A 19,840-nucleotide genomic window follows, 5' to 3' on the forward strand; every position below is an offset into this window, starting at 1 on the left:
CTTATATAATCACCGGCTAAGTTTAATATTGAAAAATATATATAAAAAAAAATATATATAAAAATACAGCTAGCGAAGCGATCATACCTCCATGGTCCACCCACATACCTTGTGGGCAGGACTTGCTGAAGTTCATAAACATAATGAGAAGCTAACGTTTGTCTGGCTGCCTTGTGGACGGAGCTTACTAAGATTCATAAATATCTATTGTTCGTAAACGTAAAGGGAAGCTCACGTGTTTGTCTGACTGCCTTGTGAGGGGAGGGGGGTTAGTATTGTTTGTAAACGTAATGAGAAGCTGGAAAAGATTGTCTGGCGGCTTTGTGGGCGGGGCTTGCTATCGTTCAAAAATGTAAACAGAAGTTAATAATGTTCCCTTGGGACTGAAGGCTTGACACAATAACCTTGTAAGGGTATATCTCACTATCTCATTCTGTTAGGAAACACAGTCTGAGAAAATAACCAGAGAGGATCAAGTTCCACTAAATTCAGCGTCTAACGAGAACTTGTGCCCCTGACCACATGAGCCAGACTCAAGCAATCACTAGTAAACCATATTTTTGCCAATAACCCTGAGGTTTTGTCTTGGCAAGAGCACATGCACCAGAGAAGGCGTTCGTTTCAGCCTTTTATGGAGTTTTAACGAACCCCTGTAGTAGTGTAAAACTTCTCAGGGACGAGAGTTTCCCATGAAGAAGCATAGTCTCGCATGTACGGGTTTGTTGGTCCAGAATGCAAAGAACAAAAATACTAGGTAGGTTTGTATAAGATTTCCAGCAAATGCTTGTTCATTAGAGAGAATCAGCAAACACTATCTGACACTAGCGAATGCTGGCGAGCATCCACGAACGCTGCCAAGCGCTCACAAACGCCATGTGATACTAAAATATGTTGCCGAGCACTGAAGAGGAGAGGATTGAAATCTTACCTTTACCGCTAGACCCAGGAAGTGTGCGCTACTTGCTAGTGAAGTAGCGCTCAATTGGGGTAACAAGCAAGCTGAACCTTTGTGCGCCACTTGAGTAGCGCAAGCTAGCACTGGCAAATAGGGATTGGCAAGCCCGCCAGGCTGCTCGCAGACATTCACCAGGCCACCTAACTAGAGCTCTGTGGGTGAGTCGCAACACTGCACATGACTCCTAAGCGAAACTAAGGTCCTGAAGGAGGAAACATAAAAGTTGAAGGCAGTCTCTCCCACGGACGGGAAAGGCGACCAACCTCTGTTGGAGCTGTCTGCTATTCTCCCCGTAAGAAAGTAGATTGCTGGACAGTGGCTCGTGGAGGGACTCATCCTCATAAGGTTAGGTTGCTCAACACCTGGGGGAGGTTAACTCTCCCCCGAAAGGGAAAATTATCCAACACCTGTAGGCAACCCTCTGGGCAGTAGTCTCAGCTTCCCATTAACAAGCTAAGCTCAAGTTGAAAGTCAACATCGAGTGTTGCATAAGAAACATAGCGGAAGCTCGTTTCTGGTTTCACATCGAATGGGTTTACCAAACAAGTCACTCCGAGGAGCTCTTGTCAGCAACTCCTCAAGCTTGTCCGGCGAAGCAGAAAGAACGTCAGGCAAAAAGAAGTCGAATCCAAAGACTTCTTGCTACCTTTTCTTGCAAGGGGAACCCATGAGCCCAAAGGAAGGCTGCTCTGAAAGAAAAGGGTCACTTTATTAAGCTTTAGGCAAGTGGCTTTTAATTGTAAAACCGATTAAAAGGCTTGGCGGAAGAGAAAAGACTACGTCTTCACCGAGATGAATTAAAGTGACAGTTAGTCGCTAGTGCTGGTGGGAGCAGGACACAAGCCTACCGCACTAACTAGCGATGGTTATATTAACGTGACAAGAGCTTATCTGATAGTTTCAGCTTCACCAAAATAAATACTCCGTAATAAAGAACAAGAAAGTTTGCATGATGTGCAGGAACAAATTTATTCTTACATACAGCATACAGTTCTACCCAATTAATCTATAAAGTATATCTCAAAGCTATGGGTCTTACTCTTACCATCATTTCCAAGAACAGCATTTGTCCAGAGTTTTTTCTTCCTTATACCTGACTTCAATCTGTAAAAGAACAAGTAAATGGTACATTATTGTACTAAATATACATGGCTCTACTTTCAATAAACATATAATTAAATTTTAACAGTCACCTTCTTCTTCCTCTCATCGTATTGAGGAAGAGGACCAGCAGGTAAACTCAAACTATTTGTGTACGTTAAATTTGGCGGTCAAGCACCCTTAGAGAACCCAAATACAGCTGATCAAGATGGTTGGTTACATCTCTAATGAGCGTGATATGAGACAACAGAATCCTGGAATCGAGAACAGAAGGATTCTTAGTTTGATAATTCAATTCTTCAAAACACTACATTATTGTAATACCTTCACATACATATGAACGACACAACATACGAGCAAGCCGCCATGTAAATTTTTGCATTGATATGAGCACAAACTTGATACAATAAACACAAAATAAACTTACATGTAATAAATAAATAAGCAGAGCATATATATATATTTTTGGGCTCAGCCATGTCGTCCTGATGGAAGGTTCCTTTTAGGCAGCTTTCTAAGGGATATTTAGCTACAGTGATACTCCCAGAGAATTGACCATAGGTCTCCAGAATTCTAACTCCCGGCACGAGTATCCTTAAGAAAATTCTTAAGGATATCGCATAATATCAGGGGACGTATTTCTTGATACGACACATGGCAATCTTCACCCTGAACAGAGTTCTCGCTCTGAGGGGGAAGAATGGCGAAAATGAAGGGGCGCCGTTATCAAGGTTACCCGGTGGATCCCCTTCCCATACTACCACAGCGCCATGCATGGCAATTCATTCCTTTCATTTATATTAACGAATTAAGCATGGTGTATCTCCAGCTCGCTCCGTGTTTTGTTACTATTCCTGGATTATTATCATGCATTCCCCAGCATCTTCATCCTCTTTAAAGTTGAGTATTTAATCTTTCCTGTGTATAATATTTAGCTCCCTTCTCACAGTTAAATTAGGATATTTAAATGTGTTTAGCGGAGCACAGCCATCACCAGAGGCAGCCATTTTGGACGCTGTCGTACGGCATCAATGCCTTACAGTGGTACCTCTACATACGAATTTAATTCGTTCCACAACCAACTTTGGATGTAGAATATGTTCGGATGTAGAAACAAATTTTCCCATAAGAATACATGGTACAGTAATTTATTTAATTCGTTCCTCAGACTAAAAACCCATAATATATTCTTAATAAATGGCTACACATAATTACACATAACAATAACATAACTGCATAATATGAAAGAAGCATGTAAAAAAGATAATTATAAAGAAATAATAAATAAAAAAATGTGTTTTATTGCCACTTTACCTTAGAGACAGGCCAACGCAAGTGTAGGATTTGCTACGCCAGAAGGAGACGGACGATCGACGAGAAGGTAGACATGGTGTTAACATGTTCTTTAAATAAATACTCTCTCTCTCTCTCTCTTGTTCTTCTTCACTGTTAGTGTTAGAGACGTCTATTAATTTTTTCTGAGAGAGAGAGAGAGAGAGAGAGAGAGAGAGAGAGAGAGAGAGAGAGAGAGAGAGAGAGAGAGAGAGAGAGAGAGAGAGATTAAACAAAAATGTGTTGTGTACATATGATTTTTAACAGCGTTAACGAGTTGAAAGACAGTTAAATGTAACTAAAAAAACAATATCAGCGAATCTGAATTCCTTTATTAACTAAAAAAAAAATTGATACAAACACACTCGTGTGCGTATGCGCAAACACACACACACGCACGAGGAGACACGATCGGCGAGGAGGTAGAGATGGTGACTGCGATAACCTACCGTAACTTACACTACGGAAATTTTAATCTAACTTAGCTTATCTATTTTTTTTTATTTTTATATTTCATATTTTTTACATTTTTTTCTTTTGATTTTTTATTTTCATCACTTTCAGTGACGAGTTACGGTATGTTATCGCAGTCACCATCTCTTACCTCCTCCCCGACCGTCTCTCTTAATACGTAGCAATTCTGGGTAGCAATTCTGGGTAGAAGGATTTATGTAGTTGTATTGGGTGACTTAAATGCTAGAGTGGGCACTGGAGAGGTAGAAGGTGTCATTGGGAAGTATGGTGTACCAGGTGAAAATGAGAGTGGTGAGAGACTGGTAGATATGTGTTGAACAAGAGATGGTAATAAGTGCTAGCTTCTTTAAAAAGAAAGATAAGAATAAGTATACATGGGTAAGAGTGGCAAATGGAAGAGTAGTAGAAAGGGCATTAATGGATTATGTGTTGATAACTAAAAGAATGTTTGGAAGATTGAAAGATGTGCACGTGTTTAGGGGTATGGCAAACGGTATGTCTGATCATTTTTTGGTGGAAGGAAAATTAGTTGTAGCAAAAGAGTGGGGGAATAGAGTAGGTGGATGTAAAAGGGAGGTAGTGAAGGTTGAAGAGTTAATAAAACCGGGGGTAAAAAGTAAATATCAGGAAAGGTTGAAAATGGCATATGACGAGGTGAGAGTAAGAGAAACTGGTATTTTAGAGGAGGAGTGGAAGTTAGTAAAAGAAAATTTTTTTGGGATTGCAAGTGATGTGTGTGGCAAGAAGTTTGTTGGAGGCAGCATGAGGAAGGGCACTGAATGGTGGAATGAAGGAGTGAAGGTAAGATTGGAAGAGAAAAAGAGGGCTTTTGAAGAATGGCTGCAGAGTAATAGTGCAGAGAAGTATGAAAGGCACAGAGAGAAAAATGTGGAAGTAAAGCGCAAGGTAAGTGAGGCAAAGAGGGCAGCTGACCTGAGGTTGGGTCAGGGAATGGGTCATTCATATGAAGAGAATAAGTAGTAGTTTTGGAAAGAAGTGAAGAGAGTAAGGAAGGCTGGCGGAAGAATTGAAGAGACAGTGAAAGATGGAAATGGAAGGTTGTTAAAAGGAGAGGAGGCAAGGAAAAGGTGGGCGGAATATTTTGAAAGTTTGCTGAATGTTGAGGATGATAGGGAGGCAGATATAATTGCTGTTCCAGGTGTTGAGGTGCCAGTGATGGGAGATGAGAATGAGAGAGAGATTACAATAGAGGAAGTGAGGAGAGCACTAGATGAAACGAGAGTAGGAAAAGCGTCTGGTATGGATGGTGTGAAAGCCGAGATGTTGAAGGAAGGGGGTGTGACTGTACTTGAATGGTTGGTGAGATTGTTTAATGTGTGTTTTGTGTTGTCAATGGTACCAGTAGATTGGGTTTGTGCATGTATTGTACCACTATATAAGGGTAAGGGAGATGTGCATGAGTTTTGTAATTCAAGAGGTATTAGTTTGTTGAGTGTAGTTGGAAAAGTGTATGGTAGAGTATTGATTAATAGGATTAAGGATAAAACAGAGAATGCAATCTTGGAAGTACAGGGTGGTTTTAGAAGAGGTAGGGGTTGTATGAATCAGATTTTTACAGTTAGGCAGATATGCGAGAAATATTTAGCAAAAGGTAAGGAGGTGTATGTTGCGGTTATGGATCTGGAGAAAGCATATGATAGAGTTGATAGGGAAGCAATGTGGAATGTGATGAGGTTATATGGAGTTGGTGGAAGGTTGTTGCAAGCAGTGAAAAGTTTCTACAAAGGTAGTAAAGCATGTGTTAGAATAGGAAATGAAGTGAGTGATTGGTTTCCGGTGAGAGTGGGGCTGAGACAGGGATGTGTGATGTCGCCGTGGTTGTTTAACTTGTATGTTGATGGAGTGGTGAGAGAGGTGAATGCTCGATTGCTTGGACGAGGATTAAAACTGGTAGGCGAGAATGACCATGAATGGGAGGTAAATCAGTTGTTGTTTGCGGATGATACTGTACTGGTAGCAGACACAGAAGAGAAGCTTGACCGACTAGTGACAGAATTTGGAAGGGTGTGTGAGAGAAGGAAGTTGAGAGTTAATGTGGGTAAGAGTAAGGTTATGAGATGTACGAGAAGGGAAGGTGGTGCAAGGTTGAATGTCATGTTGAATGGAGAGTTACTTGAGGAGTTTAAGTACTTGGGGTCTGTTGTTGCAGCAAATGGTGGAGTGGAAGCAGATGTACGTCAGAGAGTGAATGAAGGTTGCAAAGTGTTGGGGGCAGTTAAGGGAGTAGTAAAAGATAGAGGGTTGGGCATGAATGTAAAGAGAGTTCTATATGAGAAAGTGATTGTACCAACTGTGATGTATGGATCGGAGTTGTGGGGAATGAAAGTGACGGAGAGACAGAAATTGAATGTGTTTGAGATGAAGTGTCTAAGGAGTATGGCTGGTGTATCTCGAGTAGATAGGGTTAGGAACGAAGTGGTGAGGGAGAGAACGGGTGTAAGAAATGAGTTAGCGGCTAGAGTGGATATGAATGTGTTGAGGTGGTTTGGCCATGTTGAGAGAATGGAAAATGGTTGTCTGCTAAAGAAGGTGATGAATGCAAGAGTTGATGGGAGAAGTACAAGAGGAAGGCCAAGGTTTGGGTGGATGGATGGTGTAAAGAAAGCTCTGGGTGATAGGAGGATAGATGTGAGAGGCAAGAGAGCGTGCTAGAAATAGAAATGAATGGAGAGCGATTGTGACGCAGTTCCAGTAGGCCCTGCTGCTTCCTCCGGTGCCTTAGATGACCGCAGAGGTAGCAGCAGTAGGGGACTCAGCATTATGAAGCTTCATCTGTGGTGGAAATGTGGGAGGTTGGTCTGTGGCACCCTAGCAGTACCAGCTGAACTCGGTTGAGTCCTTGGTTAGGCTGGAGGAACGTAGAGAGTAGAGGTCCCCTTTTTTGTTTTGTTTCATTGTTGGTGTCGGCTACCCCCCAAAATTGGGGGAAGTGCCTGGGTATATGTGTATATATATGTGATGTAATTCTTGCACCTGTGTGTGTGTTTGTGCATACGCACACGAGTGTGTTTGTATCAATATTTGTTTTAGTTAATAAAGGAATTCAGATTAGCTGTTATTACTTTCTTAGTTACATTTAATTGTTTTTCAACTCGTTGATGCTGTTAAAAATCATATGTACTCTAAACACATTTTTGTTTAATCTCTCTCTCTCTCGGAAAAAAAAATAATAGACGTATCTAACACTATAACAGCAAAGAAAAGAGAGAGAGAGAGAGAGAGAGAGAGAGAGAGAGAGAGAGAGAGAGAGAGAGAGAGAGAGAGAGATTTTATTTAAAGAACATGTTAATGCTATGTTTAGAGAAACAGAAAAAGAGAGAAGTCTTATTTAAAAGAGCTTGTTAATGCTATCATGGTTTTCTTTGCTTCGCTTTTCTCTTTCTTTCTGTTCATCACGCTGGCCCTAACAAATGATCGTTGCCAACAATCTCTTTTGTCCTTTATACCTATCAACAAAAGGCGTTCTATCTCTTCCAGGGTATTGCTACGATGTCTTGTAATAATGGTGATTCCCTTCGATGGTTATTTGCTTTAATGGCTGCCTTCAGCTTGATGATCCTTGAGATCATAGGCCTATTCCGGCCATATTGTTTAGCCATACAGTATCACTCACATGCACACTGCTCTCATGTTTTTCTATAATTTCTTGCTTCAATTCTAATGAAAGAATTACCTTCTTCCTGTACTGAAACTTAGCTTCTTAGGCACCATGATTATAGGTAAAATCAAAAAGGAAATGTGAGAAAAGGAAGAAAATAAGCACTGTTAATAAAAGACCAAACAGAGGACAACCACACGATACACACAAGAATAGAGAACTGAGCACTCGACGCTCAATGGAGTAATGTTTACTTCGTGTGTCGAAACAAAATTCGGGTGTAGTCAAAAATTTGCTCGAATTTTACTCCGGATGTTGGAAAATTTGGATGTAGATACGTTCGTGTGTAGAGGTTCCACTGTATTTAGTTAGTACTACGACGTTCCCGGTATTTAGCTTTAATGAATTATAGCTATTTAGGCAAATTATACTCGTGAAGATCAGATTATGCACGTAATATTTCCTCTTCTGTGAAACGTTTTGATCGTATACGTTAAGGTCTCGGTGACGTAGCGTAGCCGAGATCCCGACTCGAGCTAGGCTAGCCTAATGCATTTTAGTATACTTTAGTAACGTTATCCCCGTTTATCCTCTTGTATCGTTTTATCAATTCAGTCGGAGTTAGCATATCTCCTAGAATTACTAATATAATTCGATACTTGTCTCTTTTAGAGTTTTAAGGATAAACCCTTCTGCCCTCTAAGTGCCGCCATTAGGCGGCAACCTTATCTTGGTCTTGCCATAGAGTAGTGTACTCCGGCTTGACTGGGATAGTGTTTCTGTCTTCCCTCTCTGCCGGTGAGTATTCCGGCTTTGAATTACAACAGTTACTCAGAGTATTCAGCCTTGTCGGTAACTCTACCGATGGGGGATTAGTCATTCCCTTCCCGGTTTCACAGTTGCCGGCACAGGAAGCCCAGCTTCCCTAGTCCACAACCGAAAGTGGTAGTACAGTTACCGCCACCTTCTTCCTTGTGGTCTAGAAGACATGTCTTATATCCGGCAATGTCTTAGGCTGAGGAATCGTTATTCTTCTGCCGCCCAAGATGGCGCCGGCATAGGAAACTATGTTGCCTTGTTTTGCTGTCGACAGTTGGAGGCAGACAGCACGTCTGCCTTCTTTCTACGTAAAATATAAGAGCCTTTCCCTTCCCCTACTGTCCTTTAGTGACGGCCTAGCCGTCACATCATCTGTGGCCGGTATTCTACACTCTACCCGCTTGCCAGGTGGGTTACGATGCCGGCCAAGCTCCTACAAAGACGGCTTGATTGCCGTTTCGACCTTCCCCCTAACGGAAGCAAGGCTCCGGGAAAGGTTGTGCCGGCCATGACGGCTGCCGGTGGGAGACCCTATACAACTTTGGGTATTCTTCAGTCCTCTTGGACTGCCATCCACAAACCCTGGAACCGGCAGAGCAGCCGGCACGGATATTGTGGCTGGATGGAAGCTAGAATTAATAAATTCTTTCCCCTTCCATTTGAATCCTCATTTTGGAAAGAAGGCAGTAGAGGCAGTAGTCCCCACAACCCTAATTATTGTACTAAACTATAATATGGTAGCCTTTCTCTCCATGCTTTCTCTCTCTCTGTCGGCTAGTGCCGTCAGGTGCTACCCTAGCCGGTAGCATACGGCAGCACTACAGTATAAGACTATACAGTAGCCAGTATTCCTGAAGTATAGTACATACTGCAGATAGAAAACTATAGTATATAATATACAATAGTATGTTTACCAACATACTCTGTGTGTCCTTTCACAGTCCATTGTTGAGACCGTTATATATTATTGAAATGAAGTATTCCTTCAATATCCTGATGAGCCATAGGTCATCAGATCATAATATCTTTACCCTACAATATTAATATTCCATTGTGGGAAGGTTAGTGCTAGTATACACCAACTTTAGCGCTAGAATTTAAAGCTCTTCCACCCTAGATTTCCCTAATAAGGAAATTTAAATATTAATATTGAGGGAGGTCACATCAATTGCCTAGACAGGAGACACAGATATGTGTCTTTCCTATTTCTTTCTAGCTTACTATCCTAAGCTATAATGATAATAGTAAGTGCTAATTTAATGCATGAATCTAATTTATCAGTGTGATGAATTACCCATACTCATTTCACCATTTTCTTTCCTTACAAGAGGAGGCCAAGGTGAAGTGTGAGGTGATGTACTGTAACCACAAGAATAAGGACTTTTGTGGTCACACCATGCGCAGGTCTCATGCCCCCTGCTCCATCGCAACTGAAACCTTGAGATATTGGGATCCTAAGGTTTGCAACATCTGCTCGGCCTTGATGACCGAGGATTTCGGCGATCCCAAGACGACGGAGTCGAGGGATAGTGCAAGGGAAATGCTTAGGAAGTGAGTACGAGGGTTCCAAAAGAACTCTCCGGGACCATACCTACCAAGCGACATGATCAGAAGCCTGCTGTTCCTTAAGGCAACAGCTGATGCCGTCGTACCTCAAGCACGACCCGGACCTCCCTGCATACAGCTTACAATAGAGGCCGACATCAACGAGGCTTTACAAGGCATGGACATCCTTCAGGAGAGGATGTCAGACGTGTCCTCGGACACCGAACAGGGGATCCTTTACGAGGACCCTGAAGAAGAGGTGGCCCAACCACCTGGAGAGGAAGAAGATCTGAGGACCCTCTTCTGTGTGTGTCGGCATTTCAACCTGTGTCGTCAACTTCTTCAGTTCCAACCCCTCAACTAGTTGATACTCTACGTGAGGAAAACGTAGATATGAGGAAGGTATTCTGGGAAGCAAGCCGCGTAGTTGCTTCTCGTGGGTCATACAAGCGACCCAAAGTGTCTGACCTGCCGCCATGATCTGAAACCAATCCCTGGAGGTATGCGGAGTTCATGCCCATGATGAATGGGAAACTCTGCATCTCCGAAAAGATGAGGGCCATCCCCCTTGATGATATTCAATTCTGGGCAAACCTTTCGGCTTACCCGGAACGTTTCATCCAGCTGAAGAGTGAGCCGGCGTCTAAAGAAGAGACGGAACCCAAGGAAGTTATGTTTTTCGACCACGACAAGGCACAGGCTCCCTTGACGAGTAACCTGAAGAAGGCAGGATATACCAACTCTAAAGTTTCTGCGTTAAGCAAGAAGCACCCTACTTTCCTTGCTCCTTCATCCAGAGCTTTCCCCTTCTCGTTGAAAGCTCTCCACAGTGTGCTTAAGGCAGTTGATGCAGGCAAACCATGTCCTACACTAAAGGAGTGTTGGCCATTGTCTCTGGCCTTGCCCACGGACGAGAAGGATTGGAACGAGCTCCACCTAACCTTCTCGGTATCAAAGCTCGACGCGGACATTGCAGGACAGCAGTTCAGTGAGAACCTCCCGAAACTGTCAGACTTTCTCCTGAGAAGAGAACAGGAGACAAGAGAGACAAGCCGCCTCTCTGTCCCTTCAGAACTGCATGGAGATGTGTGCAGGCAATGCAACCACCCCAAACATGTATACAGTCCTAGCTAAGATCCACATGGCTACCTTGGTTAAGGACTTGTACACTTTTGTGAAGGCCAGGAGGGCCTGCAGAGAGTTTGTGTTTACCAATGCAATGGTCAAACACGAGCCCAGGATGTTGATCACTTCTGTATCTGTGGCAAGGACCTCTTCCCAAAAGAAGCAGTCCAAGAGGTAGTCGCCAAAGCCACCACGGAGAATAGTTATCTCCTCCAAAAGTGGGGCATCTATACCAAGAAAAAATCTTCCCCTGATGCTGGTCCCCAACATAAAAGGAAGATGAAGAAGCCAAGACTGCCTTCTCGACCTGTGCAACATCCCACAGTACCCATAACCACGGTGTCCCAAATGGTTGCTCAGCCACAAACCACTTTCCAGGTGGTGCCTCAACAGCTGGTAGCCCAGTCACCAGCCTTTAACCCAGGTTTTGAGAGGCACACCACTACCTTTCACCCGAAAGGTAGAGGATCTAGATGAGGCTCCTCAAGAAACCCCTCACGAGGTAGGGGAGGCTTTTGTATACTTTCACACCTCCCAGGTTACCTTCGCACTAAGGTAATCTCTCCTCCCTCTGAGGTAGCCTAGGCTACATCCTAGCTCTCCTTACCTTGAATCGTATTCAAGTGAGGTTAGGCTAGGATTTTCTTTCCCTGCCCAAAGCCATAGTTCATGAGCTTTGAGTGTGGGTCAGAACCTCAGAGTATCAGACATTTGCCCCCAGCTACCCCATTAGGCGAATAAACTCTCCTTTTGGTCTCCTCTGGAAGGCAAAAGGGGGGGCTCTGCCCTCCTCCCTAGGCCACACCTGGTAGGGTTACGACCCTTCCTCCCTGTGGCCTAGTGACTTGTCGCACACCTGCCTTCTCCGGGCTAGGGGATATGCTTCCCATAGCCTAGGTTAGGCAGGCCCTGGGATTCTGTTTCTTTATAGTTTGGAATGGCACGGCCATGCCGTTCTTTTACTGTACTAACCTACCCTAGGATGGAGAACGAATTCTTCCTATACCTAGGATAGTGCCGGTACTGAAAAAGAACACCCCCCTTGGAGTGTTGGGGAAGGCTCACACCAACCCCTACACTCCTTTTCAGGACCCTTTTCCCCTCCCCCTCTGTCCTTTGGTGATGACCTAGCCATCACACCTCTGTCCACCATCCTCCAACTCGACCAAATGCCGGCAGGTTGTGGGGTCAGCCCGGTCCTTTCGCCTGATAGTCCGAACTGCTAAGCTTCCCGCATATAGTTGAACTATGGGATCACAATCCTCTGCAACTGTTGATCCTAAATACTTGAGATTTTCAAGTGTTTTCAATCTCTCTCCTTGTAAACTAACTTCCCCATTTTTCAATCTCAAATACTGTCTTTTTCCTGCTGATCTTCAATCCTCTATTTTCCATTTCTCTTCTCCACTTCTCCAATTTCTCTTCTACTACCTCTCCCATAGTGCTACACAGTATATCATCATCAGCAAAAAGCATACACCAAGGAGACTGATCTATAATACCTTGTGTTACCACACCCATGACCAGATCAAATAGGTAAGGGCTCAATGAAGACCCCTGATGTAGTCCCACATTTACTGGGAAACTTTCTGTTAGGCCTATACTGCTCTTAACATTTGCTTCTGCCCTCTCATACAAATCTTGGGTGATTCTCATGTATTTCTCAGGAACTCCCTTTTCTCTCATAGATCTCCTGACATGGTACTCGATCATATGCCTTCTCCATGTCAATAAAGACCATATGTAATCCTTTCTATTTCTCCCCCTGTTTTTCTATCATCTGCCTCAAAGCAAATACTGCATCTACAGTCCCTCTTTCTGGCATGAATCCAAATAGTTCCTTACCAATTGTTGTTGTTTCATCTCTGAGTCTCTTCTCAATGATCTTCTCCCATATCTTCACAGTATGGCTTATCAACTTTGCGCCTTTGTAGTTGCCACATTCCTAGATGTCTCCCTCCCCCTTATAGATGTGGATGATTAGGCTTCCTCTCCTTTCCTCTGGCATCTTTTCCAGATTTAAGATCTTTTGCATCAGGTCCCAAAGATATCTATGCCTTCCTCTCCAAGACTCTTCCATACCTCTACTGGTATATTATCCAGTCCTGCAGCTTTACTAATTTTCATCTTCTTTACTGCTTGTTCTACTTCTCTTCTAGTCACTCCTATGGTAACTGCCTCGTTTGGGAGTCTATCTTCAAATACTGTTTCTGGGTTCTCTTCATTCAGTAGTCCTTCAAAATAAGTTTCCCCCCTTCTTTTAATTTCATTCTCCTCTGCTAGAACTATACCATTGCTATCTTTTTTTAGAAGTGACTATGTTATTATGTTATAATTCCACAACAAATAGCTGTCAAAAGATATAAAATTACTCATTAGTAATAATGAATTTTATGTTACAGTGAACCCTCGTTTATCGCGGTAGATAGGTTCCAGACGCGGCCGCGATAGGTGAAAATCCGCGAAGTAGTAACACCATATTTACCTATTTATTTAACATGTATATTCAGACTTTTAAAACCTTCCCTTGTACGTAGTACTGTTAACAAACTACCCTTTAATGTACAGAACACTTAATGCATGTAATACAGTACCCTAAACTAAAACAGGCACAAATATTAAAGGCGACTTTATATCATGCGTTTCCTAAACACGCCAAAAAGCACGATAAAAAATGGCAACCAATGTTTTGTTTACGTTTATCTCTGATCCTAATGAAGAAACAAACGCATTTACACATCTGTTTATAGGTTAGTTTTTGCATCAATTATATTGATTATTCAGTACAGTATGTTGATTTGGTTATTACTAATGTTTTACTTAATTTTTCTTAGGACTTCCAAATGAAATTTTTTTCTTTATGACGCCGTCATAAAGTACGCTCAGTAAACAAACTAAGGAATTTAACCCGCATGATGAAAGTGATAAATAATGATATTACAGTAAAAGCTTTTATAAAATATGTTATTACAAATATTATTTACCGTATCTATATAAAATCATACATACGTAGCAAAGCAGGAAAACAATCTACGAGAGAGAGAGAGAGAGAGAGAGAGAGAGAGAGAGAGAGAGAGAGAGTTGTTTTACATACGCAAATGTAAATTTTAAACAAAACAAAAATAGCCCCATTTCATATAAAATAGATTACAAATATTTTACTTTATCATATTACAGTAGTCTGTATAATACTGTAAAGTTCAGTACAGTATGTTGTTGTTAAAGTCGTGGCAATGAAATTCTCACGAAACAAAAACACGCCATTTGATTACAACAGCTGATTCATTCTCTCTCTCTCTCTCTCTCTCTCTCTCTCTCTCTCTCTTCGTGTTATACAATACTTACATTTAGATGAAGAAACTAAAATTAGTTTTCTTAGTGTCAATTAAATACGAAACGAAATAATTAGGCCGAGTCTACATCCATTTCAATCTTAGCTAAAAATAGGGCATCCGATTTCATCAGCAAACCACTATTTTTTGGGAAATATCATTTTATTCTAGAAAATTGCCACTCTTTAAATAGTTAATTGCACATTAAGAAAGCGTGTACTTTTGTTTTTAAATTTCGGGTTTGTTTTAAAAATCGAGTATTGTTGACTTTTTTTTTTTTACTTTTGGCTGTGATTAGATCAGCTGTCATCTAGCTGCCGCTCTTGAGTGTGTACGAATACACTAACAAAGTATCATTTATACCATTTCTTAACTTATTCAAACCGTCTACAGTATACAGTTGATATTACATAAGCACCAATGTGTTATAACCTATCAAATTTTTTGTTTATTACATTTAACCCCCCTCTATCTCTCTCTCTCTCTCTCTCTCTCTCTCTCTCTCACTCTCTCTCTCTGTGGGCTACTTTTCACTACCTCCCATTCCTTACCTCTCTCTATCTCTCTAACAAATGATATCTTGGTTGCTCCTCAAAGTTTCATTTATATTGAAAATCAATCATGATTCAATTTTCCTTACTTTCTCCAATCTCGCACCATCGGTCACATCGCGGTATTTTCGATATTTCCGGAAAATCCGCAATATATGTATAGACATGGGTTATGAAAAAAATCCGCGAAGTGGTGAATCCGCGATGGTCGAACCGCGAAGTAGCGAGGGTTCACTGTATACAGAAATGTAATTAAATATCCTTTTATTTCCTTCAACACAAGAAATATTCTATAATTTACAATTACAAGGTACAGTAAAGCACTGCGATTTGTGTAAAAAAACATTGTACAGACGCTCCCCAAGATACGAACATCAGTGTTACGAACATCCAGATATACGAATACAAATTGACGGAAGTCCAAACATGTCGTAAACATCCATAGATTTCATCGCAAGTTTAAACACACACACACACACACACACACACACACTCTCTCTCTCTCTCTCTCTCTCTCTCTCTCTCTCTCTCTCTCTCTCTCTCTCTCTCTCTCTCTCTTTTGATTTTTAATGCAGTTAAATCTTTATATTTCTTTGAAAATTATTAAAAAAATTCTTTATATCTTTATTCAATGTTTCAATTCTAGGAATAGTAATGGATCGGAAGAAAACCACTTGATTTGCCTCTCGCCTTCCGCCAGAAGAAATATAACATCATCAGACTTTTGGAATTTTTCTTTATTTCTTAACATATTAGAAATATCTTCAAGATGAATATTACATCAGCGTCAATATGTTACAGAAAATCAGTTTCCCTAGAGTTATTATTAGGTATCATGCGAAATCGTTGTAGCTCTTTGTGTGTGTGTGTGTGCTCGCTCTATCAATCGCATACGGGTAGTTAATTCTAAAGCTTCATACAGTATTCAATTTTTCGTTCAATATTAAGCCTTCATATTTCATTAGACATTATTGTGTTTGATTGTGGTTTATTAAAGCACGTTCAGATTTTTTTAAAGTTTCTTGAGCATTTCAATAATCAACAATTACTTTTGATTTACTTTTGGTTGGGAGATCAGCTGATCTCACGGTGACGCTGAAGTATTACGATTATGCGCACATATAGTACGAATAACACTGATTTATATAATTTTCTTGATATTCAAAATCTCTTCATAGTGAATATTACAACAGCGCCAATGTATTATAGGGTACCACATTTTCCATACAGTTTTGTTGATAGACCTTATTATTAGTTATACACGGAATACGTACCCCCCCCCCTCTCTCTCTCTCTCTATCCCCCGTATTTTGATTTTTGATGCAGTTAAATCTTCATATTTCTTTGAAAATTATTAAAAAATTCTTTACATCCTTATTCGAAGTTTCGATTATGGGAATAGTAACGGATCGGAAGAAAATCACTTGATTGCCTCTCGCCTTCCGCCAGAAGAAATATGACGTCATCAGACTTTTTTTTTTTCTTAACTTTACGGTAAGATGTACTAATCTCATAACTAATGATACAGACCACTAAAACACTTGATATCGTTACTCGGTGTTTCGATTATGGGAATGCTGTAATATGATTACTCGGCAACATAATAAAAGGATATCATTCGATTTGTCAGCGCTCTTCCGCCAAATACACAACGTCACAAGATACGTGACGTATACTCTACAAAGAATGATTCCGTCGGTCAAAATTAGAATAAAACAATTCAGTAAACTAACCTTCTGCATTTTATTTAACAATACCAAAACAACCATGGAGCAGTTAAATGCACATTACTGTTACATACAGTAAATACAGTACGGTACAAGTCAGCTGATTTGATCAGCGTGAAAAGGTAAACATTGCAGTACAGTACATAATGCAAATGGCCGCTTGTTTACTCAAGTTTCTAGCAAAAAAAAATGGGTAATGGAACAATAAAATAGCTTTCAGTACATTATTTAAAAAGGAATTAATGTACAGTACTATACTAAATGTACAGTACACTATATTTACTACGATTTTACTTCAAGTCAGCTGATTCAGAAATGCAGTGCATATGTATGGCCGATTGTTTGTGCAAGTTTCTATTATGTAGTGTGCAGTACAGGATAATAAAACAACATACTGTACTGAACTTTACAGTATTATACAGACTACTGTAATATGAAAAAGTAAAATAGTTGTAATAACCTATTTTATATGAAATGGGGCTATAGGTTGACTTCTACGGCTGAAAATCGTAGACATCTGAGTTAGGTTACGCTTACCCTAGACCAAAATTTAACACTAACGACTTACGAACAATCCGCATTACGAACAGACTCTCGGTCCCTATTGTGTTCGTTAGTTGGGGACTGTCTGTATATATTTATTGAAGTGATTATGTTATTCCATAATTCCATGATAAATAGATGTCAAAAGATATAAAACTACTCAACAGTAATAATGGGATTTAAATTATACAGAAATATGACGATATCAATTCTTTTTTTTTTTTTTTTTTTTGACACAAGAAGTATTCTATAATATATAATCTATAAGATATAAATACAATAAAAAATTACAAATATATATATATATATATATATATATACAGAGAGAGAGAGAGAGAGAGAGAGAGAGAGAGAGAGAACATAAAGATTGTACTATATTGTAGAAAAGATAGTTGAAAAAAGGTATAATATAAGAAAAAAATTATAAATCTTGTCTTCTGTCAACTATTTTCTTTACTGGTAATGGTAAGTTTTCGTCATGTGGGTGGGACTTATAGTCGAGGGCAGGGTTACTTTCTGTGCTTATGAACACAGGCAACATAAAAAAACAATAAAATAGACCTTACATTATCATGAATAAAGACTGGAATCGAAAGTATTTTTGGGTTGGTGACGATGTTGAATGATACTTTTTATAATCATGAATAAGGACGAGAATCGCAAGTATTATGGTAGGTGGTAGGATGACAGTCTCCCAATTGGGGGTGTCAAAGGGGGGTTGAGTAATACCTAAGGTAGGAAATGTTATTGGCTAGAGAGTGGTGTGATTATTTCATGGTAGCTCTTATATATTCAGAAATAAAGGCTAGAATCCCAAACACTTTGTTGGTTCTCTGAAAAACAGGAGGAGGAGGGGCTAATATTTGGGAGAGGAGATTCTTTAGTGAAATATCCACTGGTGTGAACTTGTGTGATATACTCTTTCGTAGCTTATAAAAATTAATATAAGGATAATAGTAATGAAGATGACATCATCCTAAGATCAGTGTATTTCCAGGCATGTTTTGATGTATGTTGACGTCAACGGAGTGAAGGGGTTGACACTTGATCAAGCAATCTTTGCTTGGGAGGAATCATAAGTAATATATCTCAAAATCTTGCTTATCTTTTGAGAGCTTTAACTTCCTTCTTTCAATCTTTCCAAAAGGTTTGAAGATTGAATATCTTCATAATTGATATTGTGAGCAATGCCCAAAATACAAAACACATAATTTTCATCTTTACTGCCAGATATTTTATTCCCCTGGTATCTTAGAGAAGGTGACATTAAAGGATCTAGTGTATAAAACACTGGAGTTGGGGGTATCCACAGTGATCGTTTCTTTATCCTTATATTTATCAACAGCAAGGTAAGATATGACCAGATAAAAGAATCAAGAAGACTTTCATCACCAACATTAGCAGAAATTTTTCACAATATCCATATTTATATATCTTTGTTTTATTTTGTTTTTTTTAGTTTAGTTTGGTTGCTTGTTTGTTTATCTTGCTTGAGAATATTAAGAAAGTATATGTTGGAAAGGACACTTACATTCTCCACCATCGGCCAAGAGTATGTTGCCAGAGGCTTTAGTGCAGTGTTTTGATAAAAGCTAACACCCGAAAGTACAGAATTAGATGTATATAAACAGATAAAAAAACACATGTCTAAGTGTACTGATCTTGATCCCTTGTTTACCCAAGTTTTTGCAAAAAATGAAACTAAGCCACAACAAGTAAACGTAGTTAATAATAATTAAGTTGCAGGAATGACGTGTTATAGTTGCAAACGTCAAGGTTACTTGATCGCAGACTGTAGAACGCGATTTTGTTCGATACATAATAGTTCAACTCATTCATATAATCGATGCTACTCGCGTAATCAACAACAGAATCCTAGAAACACACAGTCAATTCCCTATGAAAATAAAAAGAAAAATTCTCAGTTCAATAAGAAGAAACAGCCAAACGGCAATGCAGTTCAAAATCAAATAGTCCTTCAAATAACACTGTTCCTGGGTTGTCTAGCCAGAACTCGCAAGGTCAGACGAATTTTCAGAATGTGCAGAGCAAACCAAATACCACATAATTAACTCCAATGGGGAAGAGAGTGATGTTGGGTCATTTGTATCAACATCCCTTGTATCAAATAATCCATTTAATAATTTATCAGATCATTGTGAGGCAATAGATTTTCCTATGAAACACACAGCCGAATCAAGTAAATCAGTGCAGGTTCCCGTAGATTTGCAACAAATTCACGCAATAATAAGTCAAAATGAGTTACGACCAACATTATATGCTGTAAATTTAGAACACCAATCCTTTACATTATTTTTTTACTCAGGTAGTCCACGTAATATCATGGATTTGAGGACTCATCACTTATTATTTTTGAACTTCCCTATAGAGAAGTCCGGAGTAGGGCTCTCGGGTATAGGAAATAATGAATTAAATGTAATAGGATTAACTCATGTTCAGTACAAGGTCGGTAAGCGCACGTTTGCCGATGCCTTTTTCGTTGTACAAAATCAGTTTTGGATAAAAAGGAGACGTCAAATAAAACAGTAACGTACGTTGAAGAACCAATCACTTGTCTCATGAATAAAGAAATATACGCGACCCAACAGAACTCTCGTTCACCCGTAATATCATCTTGCACGCAATCTATTGAGCCAAACGTAACTTCGAATATTATAGTGTGAGTAAAGAAAACTTTGCCGGGATCTGAAATATTA

At 40.0% G+C, this 19,840-nt stretch overlaps 1 protein-coding gene across 2 annotated transcripts in view; it reads right to left on the minus strand.

Moving 5' to 3' along the window:
* The window catches only part of LOC137646055 (myb-like protein X), a 318,901-nt gene that overhangs the window by 190,073 nt on the left and 108,988 nt on the right, over positions 1-19,840 (minus strand). For both annotated transcript variants that reach the window (XM_068379209.1, XM_068379210.1), the window contains exon 5: positions 2,001-2,059. In XM_068379209.1, the coding sequence (XP_068235310.1) occupies positions 2,001-2,059 (59 nt within the window). The remainder of the gene's footprint in view (positions 1-2,000; positions 2,060-19,840) is intronic.

The sequence above is a fragment of the Palaemon carinicauda genome, chromosome 8, assembly GCF_036898095.1.
Source record: "Palaemon carinicauda isolate YSFRI2023 chromosome 8, ASM3689809v2, whole genome shotgun sequence".
NCBI lineage: Eukaryota > Metazoa > Arthropoda > Malacostraca > Decapoda > Palaemonidae > Palaemon > Palaemon carinicauda.